The 18447-nt window shown below is 42.9% G+C and overlaps 1 protein-coding gene across 1 annotated transcript in view; it reads left to right on the top strand.

Annotated features, from left to right (window-relative positions):
• The window catches only part of mrpl23 (mitochondrial ribosomal protein L23), a 32520-nt gene extending 18831 nt beyond the window's left edge, over positions 1-13689 (top strand). Inside the window, exon 5 of the mRNA XM_063903816.1 lies at positions 12698-13689. Within this exon, the coding sequence (XP_063759886.1) occupies positions 12698-12862 (165 nt within the window). The 3' untranslated portion in view covers positions 12863-13689. The remainder of the gene's footprint in view (positions 1-12697) is intronic.
• Positions 13690-18447: the final 4758 nt, after the last annotated feature.

Below are 18447 nucleotides of genomic sequence, written 5' to 3' on the forward strand. Positions count from 1 at the left end.
CAATCAACCTTCGAAATTATTTTAATTTATTATGAGTTAACTCATTGTTCATCAACATTATTGTCAGTCAAACATTTGCCATTAATTCATCCCTGCATGGCATGTAAATAAAAGGGCCGCAGTGGGTTTGATCAGAGGAGGGCTTATTTTTTCTCTTTGGAGTGGCAGCTAGTTTGCAAGAGAGCTCTGGTGGCTGGTGCCAGCTGCAGCACTTGAGCGGGCTGAGTGCTCAGAGTGCATGTTGAAAGCTCCCGGAGGGTGACGCTGTGAATATATGAATGGGATGCCTGACCAGTGTCAGCTTTTCTGAATGATCCAGTTTAGTGCCACATTGTGCTGTAAATGTCAAATGCATGCTATAAAAGTTACGAGCTCTAATCAGCCGATTGTTTGCAGCTGGCGAGTTTATCCTTCCAACAACATGTTGTGTTTTAACATCACAAGATTTTCTAAGACATCTTTGATACTCCTTTTAATTCCAAGTTATGTGGTTGAATTTCCATTCCATTTAAAAGAGATAAATTAAATGTGGAACTTTATTTTCTGATGTAGTTTGTTAGATGGTGAGTAAATCTTCTCCATCATTTTGATTGATGCTTTCCGTGTAAAGAAAAGCATGCGAGACATTTCCCTTGACGTTCTCAGATGAGTTTAAAAGGGAGGAGCATCAGTTTGTGTTTTTTCTGCGTGTTGAGCACCGCATGGCACGTCCAGGCACCTGCTGGATGCTTTCAACCATTTAGTAGAATAATCAACACTGGAGAACTGTTGTTTGACAGTCTGTATACACCTCGCTGGGAATCTGTGAGCATCGTCGTCACTCCGTGCTTTTGTGGGGTGTGGTAGCACAAATCCCACACAAGCTCCATTCCACAGAGTTTATCTGTAGACAAAAGCTCACTTCATACAGTCAACTGAGAGTCTGCGTAAGGGCGAAAGCAGTGAAAGTAGATGATGAGTGGTAAACTTTGCAGCAGATGGAGAGCAGTTGCACAGATGGTCCAGGGTGTTGTCACGATGCCGACCTTTACTTTTCATGAAGTGAGCAGCTAGTTCTGTTTACACATGAACCAATGATGTCATCATTTTGATAGTAGTCACGATCTAGTGCTAAGAACTGCCTGGATCCATTTATACTCAACCTTAACCCTTTATCTTAATAAAAAATGTTATTACGATTTGATATTGGGTTTGGTGAGGTTTCAAGAATGTTTTTGTCCTATATATGTATTTGTGTATTTGTTTTAATTGGTTGTATTTACTTCCTCGCAGTGAAAGCAGAGCGCTTTCACACAAATACGGCATTTATCCACTAGAGGCTTGTTATTGTTGGTTGTATGCCCGGTAGGCAAGTTTGCAAAAGTAGTAAATAAGGTGTCAAGATATTCCTCCAGTGCCCTGGCCCCAGATGGCAGTGCAGTGTACCAGTTGCACCAGTCATAAGGCTCGGTTCCCCATGGCAATGTCCCGACCTGACGACCACAGAACAAAACAAATACGGGGTTGGACCAACAGTTGTAGAATAAGTGGTAGCTTCATTCAAATTGCTCATTTCCCGTGTTTCTTTCTGTCGCTTTCTCCACCCCCGCTCCATCCACGGGGAAGGCATCCCTTGAAGTGAAAGGGAACGGGAAGAGAGAGAGCGAGAGAGACAAACAAACAGAGGGAGAGCAAACATGGAGGAGTTGTGACACAGCTGAAAAGAAGGGGGGGGGGGGGGCGCAACAGCTGCATTGAGAGGGAAGCTGTGGCCAAGTCTGGCTCTCCTCTGTTTGACTGACACTAGATGGCAACGTTTTGCTGCACAGCTTCTCTCTCGAGCCTCCCTTATCTCCTATCTGTTATTGACTCCTTGTTGCTCAACAATAGGCACTCTTGGGTTGTGTGTGTGATTGTACGCCTATCTGGCTGGGCTGAGGGCTGGAGGAGGAGAGGGGTGCAGGATAGTATCCCCATGACCCCCCCCCACCCTCCGTGTTCATGTTCCCCGCTCTGAGCAAAGCCCCGGCTCTCTAAAGCTGAAGGTGCTGATTCAGGGGGTTGGGCCAAGGGGGAAATCTTGCTTATCGGTGTGGAATTTTATTATTTTCAACTATTTGGATCATGATGTCTCCCGCTCTTCTTCCCTCCCTCTTCCTCCTTTCCACCTTGTCACGCAAACACAGGCTCTCCTCACACAGCCTTGTCTTTCTGCCTGCCTCTCTGTTTCCTTCACTTCCCTTTGCTGCCTCACCCTTGCTTATCACGCCAATTAACATTTTTAACTTCTGCCATTTCTCCCCCTGTGCCTTTTTACTCTTCTGTTTCTCTCACTTGTCTCTATTACATAGGGCTGGACGATTCATCATATCAACATTTCTATTTCAATTCATACCAATATTAATTTTTACATGCTAATGCTATTCTATATGCCGAACTGCTGTTCAGTAGCAGCAGAATACAGAAACAAGGTGCTGAGATAGAGTAACACGGCGAATATCGCTCATATATATATATATATATATATATATATATAGAGAGAGAGATTTTTTTTTTGTTTTTGAAGACCTTAGTTAAGGCGGCCGCCTAAGCTGTAAAGTGCTGCGGGAAACCCTGATGTTCTTTATTCAATTTTTTTGGGAGAGAAGCTGTAGAATCAGTTTGTAGGGAAATCCTGATTCTCATTTTATCAAAGAGTCATGAAGCCCGACTTTTACTGTAATGTATCCGTCAGCATTCTAGGCGTATAAATTGTCGGAAGGAAGGAGTGGGTTGATACACTAATTATCGTGTGTACAATATACAGTATATATGTGTGTGCACACATGTGCTCGTATGCTGGTGGTGAGCCTAATAAAAGGCGAAGCTTTTTCCTGGCAATCAAGCTTCACTGAAAGGCCCCCCATCCCCCTATGTGTCTCCTGATTTGGAAAACTCACTCCCAAGTAAAATTGTGTGTGTGAGGGTTTGTAGATTTCATAAGAGCTCAGTGGAGAAAGAACATGAATTATAGAGAACAGAGCAGGGTCTTAACCATCCGGTTTGGAACCTCACATTCAAAGCTTTTTTTGAATGGCCTCAGTTGAAGCTCTCTGGTTTTTTTCTCAGACTTCCGACCCAGATCAATTGAGTTTGGATGATACAAGCTCTAATGTCAGGACTGTGCCACAGATGTATTGCCTCAGCAAATGCTTATTAGATATGTCAAGGAAAACAAAAGAGATGAAAGCAGGACCGATGTCTAAAAAGCAGAACAGTAGAGTGAAATGTATCATCTAATCAAAATCACACTGCAGCTGTATGATTGTGGTTTTCGATTCTTACTTTATCTATCTCTGCTGCATCTTCTCTCATCACCCTCATTTCCTCCCACATTCCCACTGTATTAAGATAGGCATAGCACCACACACGCACACAAACACAAACACACACACACACACACACCCCACAGTGCACGTTCACATGCTCATAACCTTTCTTGATTACCCCTGACCTCCTGACCTGTAATGACACAGCTGCCACTTTGATCAGCCAATCACCATGCGGCGCCACCCAAGTTCTCAGCAGGGCTGCCACTGGCCTGATAAAGCCCTCTGATAGGCCCCTGCTGATGCATTTCCTGTTTTGGTGTGCTTCTTCATTTTTTATTTTCTCCACCAGCTGGTCCCCACATTCCTCAGAGTCGGGGAGGGGGCTGTGTGTGTGTGTGTGTGTGTGTGTGTGTGTGTGTGTGTGTGTGTGTGTGTGTGTGTGTGTGTGTGTGTGTGTGTGTGTGTGTGTGTGTGTGTGTGTGTGTGTGTGTGTGTGTGTGTGTGTGTGTGTGTGTGTGTGTGTGTGTGTGTGTGTGTGTGTGTGTGTGTGGTAGCCTAGATAGTATTTTGGGGGGCTGAGAGGGGGCAGGGTAGGTTGAGAAGATGTTGGAAATTGGGGGGGAGGGTATGTTAGGGTTGTTTACATGTGTTGGCGAGAGAGAAATGGGGTACTTCGTGGGGGTTGGGGGGATGAATGACATAGATGGAGAGGATAATGATAGTGAACAGCTGTTTATGTGTGTAATGGGGGGTGGGGGGTTCAGACAGACAGGCAAGGTTTAGGTGTGATTTGACTTTAAGGTACAGAGGTTGGGTCAGTGCCTATGGCTGAAGCCGATAGGATTCACCGTTTCTTATTATTGCTAATATGGACGGATTCGGTTGTGTTATTTTTGGCTGTGGCTGTTATTATTGTTGTTGTTGTTGTTGTTGTTGTTGTTGTTGTTGTTATCTTTATGGGTGGCTGGGTGTGTATTTTAGATGGTGATGATTTTTTCCTGAGAGCTCTGTTACCAGGGTCTAATGTCTCCAGTAGCAGGCTTGCAGCAGACATGCCCAGACATGAAAACTACCACATAAACACATGCACACACAAACACACTTTCCTTACTCACACCCTCTGTTTGTCTCCGGGCAGAAGTATTTGCTTATGTATCACTGGCTGCCCTGTACTGGTATGTCAGAGGGTCCCTGCTAAAGAGGGCGACACCAGAGCTAGTGGGCGCCCACCTGCCTCTCTAATGCTCCTGCTCTTTGTCCCGCAGAGCACGTACTTACTTTCTCACAGTGCTGATCACATATACACAACAGCCTAAAGTTCATCATAACAAAATCAGATGGACTGGAAATAATGGAGTATTAAAGCACTCACTGATGAACCAATCCAAATGTCTATGACTGCCAATATCCAATCTAACACAAACATGGTACTTCGATAAAGTATTGGCAAACTCAAAATGCCGATCTTGTTTATTTTTTTATTTTAAGCAGATGCCTCACTGCTTGGGACTGTTCTTATGTGTAAGGGTATAACTAAACATCACATCGTTTCTTAAAATGGATAGATGAGTTCATCCAGTCACATTATAATATTTGATGTTATTATATATGTCTGGCACGGTGGAAAATGACAATAACATGATTTTTAAAAAAGTAAAATTCTCTATATTTTCAAGCCAAAATCTGAATTCAAAACAAAAAACAGTTTATTTGTAACAGTACAACTTAATTTACAGAGTGATGGTTTTGTCAATAGACACACACACACCAATTCACATAAAATATACTCATGGCACTAAATAAAAGCCTAAAATAAGCTGACAGTTATATATGAGAAACTGATTATTTAATCCCCACATTTCGATGGAGAGGTTTTTTGCATCCTTGCTGAATTAAGCATCACTCTGAGATCTATTTATTTCCCCATGTGTACACATATATCTATGCACACGAAAAATCTGCAAACTTTGTTCAACGTTTTTTCTCTGTCTCCCTTATGTGCACCATAAGCCATTAATATGAATGACATGGAGACACACACAAACATATGCTGCTGCAAGCCAGAGCCGACCAAGTAATTTGGTTGTTGCCAAACTGTGGAGGAGATGTCATTGTAATTGGAGGGAGGGTCGGGGTCATGACCCTGAATGAACCCACAGCAGGATGCTGTTGGTTAGTGGTCGACTCTCACTGCCACTTATCTTTCTTTAACCGAATGAAGTTATTTTGCTTTGCTCTTTCTCTCAGATTTTATTTAGCGAAATTAATTTTAAGATCTAGAGTCATCTTAACAGTTTCACTTTTTTACCTGACTTTAAAATGACCTTTTGATAGTATTCTCTCACATTTCCCTATGAAATTATTCTCAATTGACTGTGTTTCCTACGTGAACAACGAAAGTCCAGATTTATCTATGTTGGTTTGGACTTTCCTCACCATTTCACCCTCCCTTCTCCTTACTCTGTCCATCTCTGACTCAATTGTTAGTTCCTGGCATGGTTTGTACTATGAAGACTGGACAGAGGTTCAACCAGGCAGGTGTGTGTGTGTGTGTGTGTGTGTTTGTGTGTGTGTGTGTGTGTGTGTGTGTGTGTGTGTGTGTGTGTGTGTGTGTGTGTGTGTGTGTGTGTGTGTGTGTGTGTGTGTGTGTGTGTGTGTGTGTGTGTGTGTGTGTGTGTGTGTGTGTGTGTGTGTGTGTGTGTGTGTGTGTGTGTGTGTGTGTGTGTGTGTGTGTGTGTGTGTGTGTGTGTGTGTGTGTGTGTGTGTGTGTGTGTGTGTGTCAATGAGTAAAGTGAGAGTGAATATGTGGCCCACCCAAGGGCCTGGCAACAGGAGCTGTTTACAGTTATCAGACTAGTCATCATCTTTTCTCCTCTTCTGCCTTTTTCCATTTTCATCTCCTTCCTCTCCCAGTTTTCTTCGACACTTTATTCAGTTTGCAGATTAAAAAGCACCCATACAATCTGCAAGACTAGGCTGAGTAATTATAGAGACAAACAATATTAGAGCACTATCTCGTTGTGGGTATCTAACCTAAGATCAGAGAGCAGTTGGACTGTGTCAGAGCAGACTGATGTCAGTTGACCTCCCAAGATTTTTTAGGTCGTTTGCAGATTTGATCTTCCGACTACTTGAGAAATAAGCTGGGTTTGTTATTATGTAAGACCACTTTATAAGACCGCCCTGAGTGTGAGCTTTCACAAGTCACCAAACATATCTAACTCTTCATCTTTCATACAAGGGTAGACCTCTTTGACTTGCACCCTTCCAACTTTTAGTTGGTTTGTGCAGGTAAATATGGTACAATTCAAAGCAAACCTATTGTTCTCCAAGTTAAATGAGGTAAAGATTGTTAGAACAGGGCATGTAATATGAAGTACAAAAAACAGTCCTAAAGAACATTGTCCTGAACATGTTGTTCATTGCGTGGTAATTGTTTCATATGATTTTATGGGTACAAGGAGACGGATGTTGACGTCGGATAGCCAGCAGTTACTCATGCTTGGAAAGGCAAGCATAACAAAATGAAGCAAGGGCAAACCACAGCCTGTACTGATCACTGTAGTCAGCTGGTATGAAGACCAAAGATGTCAAAAAGCAGTCCAAAATTCGTACCTAAAGGAACTGGAATCAAATTTGTACCCCCCCCCCCCCCCCCCCCCTCCTTGCTCCTTGGCTGCCAAAATCTGTAATCTTGTAGGATGACAGGTTGCCAAAACCTTGTCCAATAAACAAGCTACTTGTGAGTCCATCTTACTTTCGTTTACAAGCCCCGGTTCACTTGTAATTGGGCAGTGTGAACTTAAATGAACCAAAGAGAAGAATGCTACAGCGTTTTCATCTGTGGTTGAGACCAAAGAAAACAGACTCGCAAAGGTGTGATCACACCTTTATAATCCACAGTCTGGCTGCTAAATCCCGGTTGGAAAGAGTGTAGTAAATGCTCCTCCCTCAAGTTGAGTAGCCCTTGAGTAAGGCCTGTTACATACTACAACTCGTCAAGTGGAATGGTTATTGGCCAACGGTAGGAAAATGATAGCTGTTTTTTTAATAAGCAACTTCAGGTGTCGATGCGTACAACTGCACGAGTTCCTGCAAAAGAGCATGCTGCAGTCAACATTTCCCTCGTTAAATAGGGTTTATATGGACTGACACACACCCACAAACACACATACACACATATATCCCACATACCCAGCAGGGGGTTGCCCTTAGCTCTAATCCTGGTAACCTCATCACTGAGGTCTCTCCTTCTGTACTCTGCCAGGCTCTCCTACTGTGTGGCCAAAATAGGGTTCTACCTCTTGTGCTTTTTTCACTACCACACACTACTATTCATGATGTCTTTGAGCTTTGCCACGGTTTACCCCACCGCACCACCGCATCCACACGACCCACAGCCTCATGATATTTTAACCGCGTTGTCAACACCTCTCTGTTTCAGCGCGCGGTCCAGATTTGGCCGTACTCTAATGGCAACTGCCAACATCTGGTTGATTTTTATTGACTAGTTTGTGAATGACTCTATCTTCTGATGCCTTCTGAGTGGTCGGTCATTAACAAAAGGGATATGTAGTGTGTCTGACAGTCTCTTACGGTTGTGTGGGGATGAATGACTCAGTTTCCACTTAAAGGCTTTTCAGTCACTGTGACCACATTGAGAGTTGCTTGTTCTTTAATTCGGTCAAGTGTGGTCATCCAAGAAGTCAGTATTCTTGGCCCCCAACCCTCAGTCACATCTTATTTAGCTCCACAATAACGCTAGGTGCTCAAGAGTGTGCAAAAAAAGAGCTGTTCTCAGGTCATAAAAGAGAAGTTAGGACAGTATCCTGATGGATTCAAAATTTAAGTTGTATAGATTATCCGAATGGAAGTCACCATTTGACCTTTCGAGTCATTTTACAGCTGTTAAATAGTCTTCAAAGTAGTTAAATGTTGCTCCAAAATGACTTTCTTCCAGAGGACATAAAAGCTGATACGATGGAGGCTGTTCAGTGGATTGAGGATATTGGAACATGAAATAAAACCTACTACAATGGAGTTGAGTAATCATCTTTAAAAAACAAATTTTAAAGTTTTTTATGCCCCAATTTGCCCCATAGTTGTGATTTTGCTTATTGTGCAGCCCATTAAGAGGCATTTAAATCCAGATATATATTTCATCTGTCACATGGGGAGGTCTGGTTCTGGTCCAGTCCAGCCCGGTCATGTCCCGTATGTTTTACCTCTCAGAGCAGCAGGTTGAATCAGCCTTTTGTGTCCCGAGCTGCCATAATGTTCTACTCAGCTCCAGGTCGGAAAAGCACTGTGCACTGGCACCTTCCTGTTTTCATCAAAGACATTTTAACACATCAAGCCAGAACAACTAAGGCTTTCACATTTCATACTTAACTCTAATCTAATGAATAATAAAATAGTCACCCCTTTCACTTTTCCTGCTGTATTGATTTCACATGCATTCCAAGGTTCCAGGACACACATTTGTCCATTCTTTCAAAATTCTTCCTTTTTTTCCCCTTCTCTTACTAGGAAACTGTTACAAACACAAACGCACACCAGGACTTCCCCCACCCCCAACCCTACGGCTGTTTTTGAGTTACGACTGCATGCTTAGTTTGTTACAAATCAGAAGCAAAGGTCAATCAGATAGAATACAGTTGTCCTTTGTGTGTCTCTTTCCATCTGTCACTTGGTCTTCTCTATTTTCACTCTCCTCTTTACCCCCTTTCCCTCTGGGGCTGCAAACAGGATTACTTAGGGTTTGTGTATGACTGTTGTATCAACATGAGCGCATACAAACTAACACAAAACCAGGTTTGATTTAGAGTAATTTTACTGAAGTACAGTTGTACCCTTGAGGTTTCCACAAGCTATAAGCAAACAGTAGATACCATCAAAGAGCCAAACAATTTTCTGAATGGAACTGCTTTTAAAACAATAAAGGGACACTGATTGTTGTCCCTAATTTGACAGATGTCCCGAATCAACTGGTTAAAAGTCTGACAGTGGTCCCAAAATGACACAGCGCAGACCGACACCATAAATACACATTTCCTGGAACAGAGCGAGACATTAAATTAGAGCTTAATAAGGAAACATAGACACGCAGATGGGGAAAGTGAAACGTGTTGGTCGAGAGTCAATGACAACATTTGCCTTTCCCTCTGAACCCCCCAGAGTTTCTCCTTCTTTTCCCATTGAGAGGGGAAACTGTGGGTGTAATGGGTTGTTCGTGTGCGTAAGAGGAGTATGTTTACATCACTAACAGCGTGGGGCCTCGTCCCAATATTCCTGGATGGCAGCTTGAGTCAATTGGAAGCATAGTGAAGATGATTGCAGAGTGAGGGAAAATATCCATTCCTACAATTTGTCTTCTAGGCGGCATAGTGGATAATAGAAAGAAAACCTGTTGAGGCACACTACGCCTGACTGTCTTTCTCCACATTTGTCCTTATTGGTGAGGTCAGTCTTCTTGTTAAATCACTCATTTTGCAGTCATACACACACTCCCCCTCTCTCCCTCACACAAATACACAGTTGGAAAACGGCAGACAGACACACAGGAAGATCGTTTGGCTCGAAGCACATGATGACTGAGGGGACACGGGCTTTGCCTCGTTTGTGTTGCGATGTAAATATTTCAAACTGAAATCAGAGCGCAGTCTGCCAGCACTTTTTCTAACTACGGAAATGTGTCCAGCAGACGCTTGACACACACGTACACACACGGGGTGCAGCCTGCTGCCAACAATAAGACTTGTTTAACGAGTCTCGGCGCTTTGTTGATTTCAATCTCAGGGCTTTGTTGTTTTTGTGAATCGCACTCTCTGAGGCCGGTATTAATCTTCGCCATGTGTATACATGAGGTGTCCAGCACTTCGCCGTATAACTGGGAATTGTCATGCGACAACGTTTGGTTCAAGTTTGGTGAGTTCTTGTTTGGCTCACCGCTTCATTGTTTCCCCCAGTTGCCAGGTCCTGTGTTTACAGTGCTGTGGTAGACCCTTTTCTCCATCACCCCTACTTCCCTCTTCCTCCTCCACAGTTACGTCCTCACATCAACTTCCCTCATCTTTCTCCCTGCTACATCCTTTCTCCTCCTCTTACTCCTGCAGTAATCTTCCCTTGACCTAATGCAGTGTTTGTGTTCTGGATTATGCGTTCCTCGATGGCAGAATGTGCAGAGAGACACCGAAGGCCTTGGCGGGGCGATTGGTAACCAGGTGCTCCTCTGGTGTTCTGCAGCTCTCTCTGTGTGCCTCACTAAACCCTCTCCTCCTCACAAGTACTGCACTCTGGTCTCTCTTCCTGCATTACCGCACTCACTAGAAAATCTCCTGTAGTTTGCACAGGAACAGGGTGTTTTTTCTTCTGATTGAAGGTTGCGCTTGTTTTGCTTTAGCTGCTCATTAAAGCTGGTATCAAAGAGTTTAGACTGAAATGGATTCAAGTGTGTACCAAAACATTATTATACCAAAACATAATTTTCCATAATAGGTGTGTTTTGGATGGTTGGATATAGTTCGAAACAGGATCATGCCAGTATTGTCAGACTGGACATGTCAGGGTGGATTTTAGTTCTCACACCTAAAGACTGAGTCTAGTTAATATCTTAATGCAGTGACTTTTGGATCTGTGTAGGCTTAGACCCAGCCAGTCTCTCCCACCGGGGTGTCTTGTTTTCCACTCAAAACCTCTAATAAGGATTACTCCGTAACTAAGAAAAGTAAGATGGTCTGTGTTCTCTCCAACAAACACAATGAAGAAAGACCGTGGCTTATTGGGGCTCAATGTTTTTGACTTTTATAAAAGCATTAGGAAATAATTGGCGTTCATTTCAAAACAAACAGGTGACTGTATATGAACAGAGATAGATATTGGAATATAAACTGCCTCTTGCAGCATGAGCATTGAGTAGTTAACTGTTGTTTTTAATTGACTTTAAGCTTCTCTGGTGCATGCTCATTTCATTTTCAATTATTTCCATTTCACGTGTTTCCTTTGCATTAACCCGTGTAAATACTTCACATTGTTATTTGCATGGGAAAGAAAACTAAAGCAAAAAATTATTTTAACCCAGTCTACTGAAAAAAAACTATTTTTTCATTACTTATGTGCTATGTAGTTTACCAGCATGAATCCAGTCCTTATTTATCTTGTCAGTTATTTAGTTTTATATGAAGGTTATTATTCTCTTACCTGGTCACATGCAAACACAAACCTGCGCAAACACATGTGTACTTGCACAAATGTACACATACAATACTAACTCCCAGGACTCCTGCTGTAGGTTGTCCGAGCCGAGCAGGTTCTGCAAAGATGAGGCCAGCTTCATTCTGTATCTCTGTCTGAGTGAGCTTCATGTTGTCTCCCCCATTGGGAATCAAACCATGCTATGTGGTAATTACATGCATGTTTCTCTCGGTATTTTGGGGGTTGGAGACACAAAGCAACATTCACATCAGAGCCAGACCATTCCTTAACGCCTACACACTGACCCCAAACAAAATAGTTCAAATATTTAAAAAGATTGACAATTCTGTTCATGGAAGCAATTCATTTCACAAGGCAGGCCCCTTAAATTAATCTGGAATTGTACGAGTCCCATAATGACATTTGACTATTTCTCATTATAGAGTGGAGGCTGTTTTTGGGTGTGAACTACAATGTTAGTGGTCATAAATCACTGTGGGAATATGTGAGGATTAGCAGTTTGCTCACCATCCAAACAGTCAGTGATTAAAAATGACACATGGAAGTGCAAGTTCATCATCAAAAGTTATAATACTGCTTTACATCAAGTTGAGTAATTTAAGGACTGCAATGATTTGGTTCCAGTTGGAACTCATAACAGTGAATTCTTGTTGCCAGGTGTCTATGGGAGAGGCTGAGAGGGATAGGCTATGGATATGTGTGCATGCATGCACCCACTGACCTGTTATTTTTTGTGTGTGGGTGTGCAGGCTTGCATGTGTGTGTACTGTACTGTACTGTACTCTATGGCGGCCTGACACAGACTATGGTTGGGCCAGTGATGCATTAGACATGGCCAGAGATGGGCTGGTATGGAATAAATAATGGATACCATCCTTTCCCTCTGAATAAATCAAGACCAGAGAAACGGAGTGAGATGAGAGATTACATGTGAGAGAGAGTTGGATATATTGAATGCCAGAAAGAACGAGCAGTGTAACTGGAGGAGGAATATAGAAGGAGAAACGGTGTCCTGAATTCCAAATGAGTATCTCACTTTACGTTTTCCAAAGAAAAGTGAAAATGCAGTTTCATGTTTTTTTGTTGGTTGTGTGAAATTATTGAAACTAAAAAAACAAATTCCTCTTATTCCTAGGAAGGATCATGATGTTTTTCTTTGCTCATTATGCTTTCTTTTTGCCTTTGCATTACAGGCCCAGGGCCAAACATTCAACTTCCCGGACATCTTCCCAGAAAAAGATAAGACGCCAGAGGAGGGCTCCATGGAAGACATGGAGCAGAAGTTCATGGAGGACGAGAGGCAGAGGCAGAAACTTGACCCCAGGAGAGGAGGGGTCACGGAGTGGTTCGGACTCTGAGTCAACCCTCTGACCGGGAACTCTGTGCTCATATGGCGTGGCGTGGGTGTTTGATTGGGAGCGCAATGCATTGGCTTACAACGCCACAGTTGTGATGTCACTTCTATTTCTGTAAGAAATACTCACAAGTGTGTAGCAAAGAAGAATGAGCATGTGTGTGGGAGACTGGAGACATGTGTTTGGTGTGTTTGTGTGTGTGAGTGTGAGTTAGTATTTGCAAGGCTTCGGTCCAGTAACCTGAGCCAGACACGAATCACAGGAGGAGGAGAGTGGCCCTTGTCCATCTTTCATGAAACCAGCCCACTGTACAGAACCTCACCTCAGATGACCTCCTATTCTCCCATCCTGTTCCACCTCCTCTTCTCTGTTTTACATCAATACCTCTGCACCTCTTCTTCCTTTGTCCCTCCTCTTTCCTCAGGAGTTTCCTTTCCTTCTCGGCCTGTCTCCTCTGCTGACCCTTTGTCTCCTCGTCCCTGTCCTACGCTGGGGAGAGTATACTGTGGCATCCCTAGTAGCCCTGACTCTGAGCCAGTTGGACCAGACTACCTGGACAACCCACATCCTTTCCTCTTTTATGAGTTTGCTTTGGATTAATTGACCACTTTAGGTAAACAACAATCGAGATGTTGTTTGAGCAAAGCAACAACACAGAATTTGCTGGAGTGGTTTATTATTCTGTGGTAGCACCTCTTGCCATAACTCCGAGAGAAGATTGTGCCCAGTGTTTGTGTGTGTTTGCTTAGGTTGCGGGACTTGCCAGTGAATCTGTCTAATTGTAAGTGCTGTTGGAATAAGAACTAATAAATGGCTGCCTGTCCAAAAGGGCTGTGCTCACTTTTTTCTTGTGTTTTCCTCGCCTCATCTCCCACGGCTGCTGCGCTCAACAACTGGCACTTCAAGACGCTGTCCGCCACACAAGCTGGCCTTCCCTGTGCCAACGTGGTCTGGTAGCTGTTTTGACAAAGTAATGATCTGTGTGAAGCGGGCCACAGGAGGACTGAGCTTTCTTACGGTAATAAGACCCATAAAGGGGAGGGACCTCTCCTGGGCTCGCTCAGACCCTCCATTATGCTGAGAGGCCAAGGTTACAGTAAGTGTCCCCCAGCCGTGACCACTAATGCTGGCCGGCTAATACAAAGGTCCAGTTCCTGACCTCACCCAGACAACTCGGCTATCACTAAGGAGAATGTCAATATTGATCCTGTTGGCCCATTGTCTACTGCCTGGAACCGCTCACCCCCTGCGTCGCTATAAAACAATCTGATTTGGAACAAAACAAGCCTCCTGTTACACAGCCACTCAATTTTCTTTTCTGTCTGCCTCACACTCACTTTTTTATGTTCTTCTTTCTCCTGCTCATTCTCTCTCTGTTGCCCATTCCGGACCTCCAGAGAAACAGCTGCTTAACTAACAGAGAGAGAACAAATTCCTTTTCCCGGCCTGAGAAGACCCCACATGAACGTTGGGAAATCAAGTTCTGGTATTTGCCAAGTAATAATCTGTCTCTGTTTCTTATCACGGGGATACCCTGTGCCACCTAAAGTCAGATACACTTACTTTTGGATGTAAACTGGCATTGATGTGATTATATTATTACTTTGTTGACATGTTATGCTTTGGCCCTTTTGGATACTCCTCGTACGCAGACACTGACACACGCACAGTCAATGAGCTCGTCTATTGCTCATCTATTAACTCTTTATGAACAACAAGTAAATGGGAACAACCATTAAAAAGAAAAACATTCAGAGGCAGAAAAAGTAAAACAATAAATGAAGTCATAGACAATCAGGTCATCAAATGTAACATATTTATTTGTAACAAGTGATTCAACTTTTTATAGAAGAAATGTGTTTTCTCAAAATCATTAATATTCTACTTTAAATAAAAACATTTATTTTTTACCCATGATCATTTTGCTGACAAGATTATCTAGCACATAATTCTAATCATTAAGGATGTTACATGCTAAATGTGTGGAGGACCAGCCAAAGTTGCGTAGTGTTTGGACCTGAATTAAATAGACGGGTGTAGCTCTTGCCAGAAAAGACATTATGTTACTTGTTGGATTCTTTACATATACTCAATACTGTGGGCAATCCTCACAGGAGCAATTTGGGTTGAAGTGTCTTGCCCAAGGACACAACGACATGCAGTGGGGATAGAACCAGTGCGACCCTGACCCGAAGAGCAGCGCACTTTCCCACTTAGCCATAGCCCACCGTAAATCCATGGATTGTCCTCAAACTTCTGCATTTACATCGGAAACGGAGACAGAATACATGTAAAATTGAATTCCTAAATATCCTGATATTAGCAGTTTATCTCCTCATGCTGTGGTTTCTGTTAGTATTATTTTTTTATTGAGTAGAAGCTGTGTGTCCCTATGTAACTGCATACAACAGCAGGGACCTCATTTTTTAAGTAGATAAGGTAAGGTTCTACTTTTACTCAAGTACAAGATCGGAGTACTTCCTCTACCTCTGGGTGCATCGTCCTGGCTATGGAACATGAACACAACTCAAGGACCATCAGCGCTTTGACATTGTGATCTTTTTCAAAGAGAGATGTGAGTACTCTGCGATTGGTCGTCCTAATGAGAAAAATGACAGATTCAATATTGATTTAACACATTTGCCGATGCAATAAAATCTTTTTTTGTATTTTCTTTCTGGCATTTCTGACGGAGAGGTGATAACAAAATTAGGTTAGAAAAATGGAGGCAGAATAAAATTCAAAAAGGTCCCTAGCCAAACTTAAAATTGGTGACATCGCAACTACATTGTCACTGTATATTTATAGACCAGGACACACAAGCAATAGTTTTTTATATAATTCTGAATAAAAATGATCTTTTAATGTATAAATATGTTTACTGATTGAGGACTATGTTAAGCTTTTAAGACACGCATTATTGATGTTGGTAATGGTTTGTCAAAGGAGACGCTATAGTTTATGTAAGCAGGTGTTTGGAGATTCTGTAAGAGCAGATCAGACCAGTTCTTGCTGGCAGAGGCCAGTCAGTTTCCTTCAGAGGGCTCAAACCTAAAGTCACAAATCCAAGCGCAGGCTCTTCAGTTTTTCTAAAATGTTCACTCATGGAATTCATTTTTTCTTCTTCAGTGAGCCAAACCTGTCAAATTTGTAAATATTCAGCATCAAACTCCACTGCTGTAAAAAATAATGACTACTTCAAAGGAAAAGTGTTTTGTGCCTGAGCTACATACACTCCTTCTCTCCTTGCCCTCCACTCTTCCATGTTCTCCCCATGCTTCTCCCTTCTCTTCATACCTAATAAAAAGCTGTAAGCACAATGTGTCCCCCCCTGTCCAGCCCTATCCATGCAGCTGGCAGCCATTTCCCTGTTAGTTAACACAGTGTTCTCCCTGATTTTCAGATGATGCAACTCTGCTGGAGTATGAAAGAACGGGAGGATGTAGAGGTATACATGGAAATGAGCGAGCCCCACACCTCCTGTACAAGTTGAACCCGGGATGACTGCAGGTCACTCCAGATTTATAGGGATCGATGTGTGCTGGATAAGAGGCATCGTATATTGTAATGCACCACACGTTGTGTAAGTGCAGAGAGGGGGAGATGTGAACATGTGCGTGCGAGACCCAGAAAGTCCAGGAAGGATGGAGTGAGAGAGCAGATGGAGGTGAGGCAGAAAGTGAGAGTGAAAAAGAGATGACATCACTGAGAAACTGCTGAGCTGGATTCAAGGGCTACTGGATGAAAGAGGTCCACTTCCACAGTGCACCATCTTTCTCTCCCTCTTTTTTTTTCTCTCTCTCTCATGAGATGTACAGTGCAGGTCGTGTTCCCATCCCTACACGTTAGTTAATGGAAGGGGGGTTGAATATTTTAAACAGCTCTTCATCTCCTCCTTTTCCCCTCCTTACTCCTCTCTCCCTTTACTTTTTTTCATGTTCGGGTGTGCATTAGACAAGTGCACACATGACCCTGTTTCTGCTGCTGCAGTCCACGCTTGGAGTCTGCATGACATCATGCTGTATTTTTGGGATTAGTGGGATGAGTGGCACTATAGCGAGCGTCCGCCCTCGATCTCTATATCCTCCCTAGGGGGCAGATATCCTCTTTACTGCGGACTCGCAAGGAAACTCTTCACCTCCAGATGCTCCATTGCATCGTGTAGCTGCTGAGGAATTTAGATATAGTAAGGCTGCAGATAAGGCAATGCTGTGTTTCGTCCTATTCCCACCCTTTGGCCGTGCTTGACGAAGAGAGAGCTTTGCATAGGTTGTGGTGTGTTTTAACTCATAAAAAAATGTTTAATTGACGTTGCATAAATTCACACAATTCGCAAGAATCTGTGGGTAAAATTAGACACACTTGTAAAGTTAAACAATTACTACCCCTACCAGCTTCTAGTGCAGGCCCACACACTCACACTCGTTTTCACTAAGACAACCGGGGTTGCCTGCTGAGGATTCTGACGGCCTTTCTTGGACAAGCGCCATACACATTCCTCCTTCCCCAGGTTGCCATTGGTTCATCTGAGCTCAGCCAGTGCACTCTGTCACCCCGTAAGTGTGTATACGTACATGTGTGTGTCTGTTTCAGTGTGAGTCCATGTACCGTATGCACCCTTACATAAAAAAAAAGTTCACATCTTCCGTTTTTCTGAGAATTTACGACACGCGCACAAAGAGACTCACATGCACACACCATGCTCGTGTTCATGCCTCACTGTGAACCACTCACACATACATAAAGTGTACCCTGATGTGGCCCCTCGGTGTGTGCACACGCGGTCATACTGTACTCACATCTATACAGTTGCTGGCTCAGAGCCAGGAGCAACAACTGAAGCAGGACGCTGTAAAAAACATGTGGACCGGCTGTTTATCGCTGCTCAAATTACAAAGAGTCAGTATGCTTTACTATCAAACAAATCTTTTATAATATTAAAAACGTGGGACAGTATTTCTTAATGTTGTGTGTATTTAAAGCACACACTGATTTCTGTCCATCATTAATAGATAAAAGATGTATAATTAGATTTTGTTGATTGACTAATAGTTATTAATATTGATGCATCTAAAGATAATTTTAACTACATTTTAAAACATTCCACACGCAATGTAAAGTTGTGTTAAAAAACAGTGCATTGTGTTTTATATGATCTGCTTGGGTTAAAGATCTGAATGTTCTTTCACTGTTTGTAGGATTTGTCAACATGTTGTCCTGGTCTGGTTTGCATGAAATATCTTATTGCCTCCAACTCATTCACACAAAGGATCAATCAGTTAAACCAGCCTCGTCTTATTCTTTTTTCTTCAGCTTTGCTCAGGCTTAATAAAAGCTGAATGCTGTTTTCCCACTTTGTGCTCCTCCTGAGATCCCCCGCTCTTTGCCTGTCACAACATCAATTAGGATCAATTAGAAGCCCTGACAATAGAAGATGGCACATGCCAGCTTTCATTACTAAAGGAACTGTGTCAGGGGCTTTGATCTGTGTTTGCGCTGACATTTGTTTGTGCTGACCATGGGGGGGAGGGGGAGGAGCCACCAGGCATTGTTGTTTTGTGCCACAGTGTTTATGAGGCTTACCCACA

The sequence above is a fragment of the Eleginops maclovinus genome, chromosome 2, assembly GCF_036324505.1.
Source record: "Eleginops maclovinus isolate JMC-PN-2008 ecotype Puerto Natales chromosome 2, JC_Emac_rtc_rv5, whole genome shotgun sequence".
Classification (NCBI taxonomy): domain Eukaryota; kingdom Metazoa; phylum Chordata; class Actinopteri; order Perciformes; family Eleginopidae; genus Eleginops; species Eleginops maclovinus.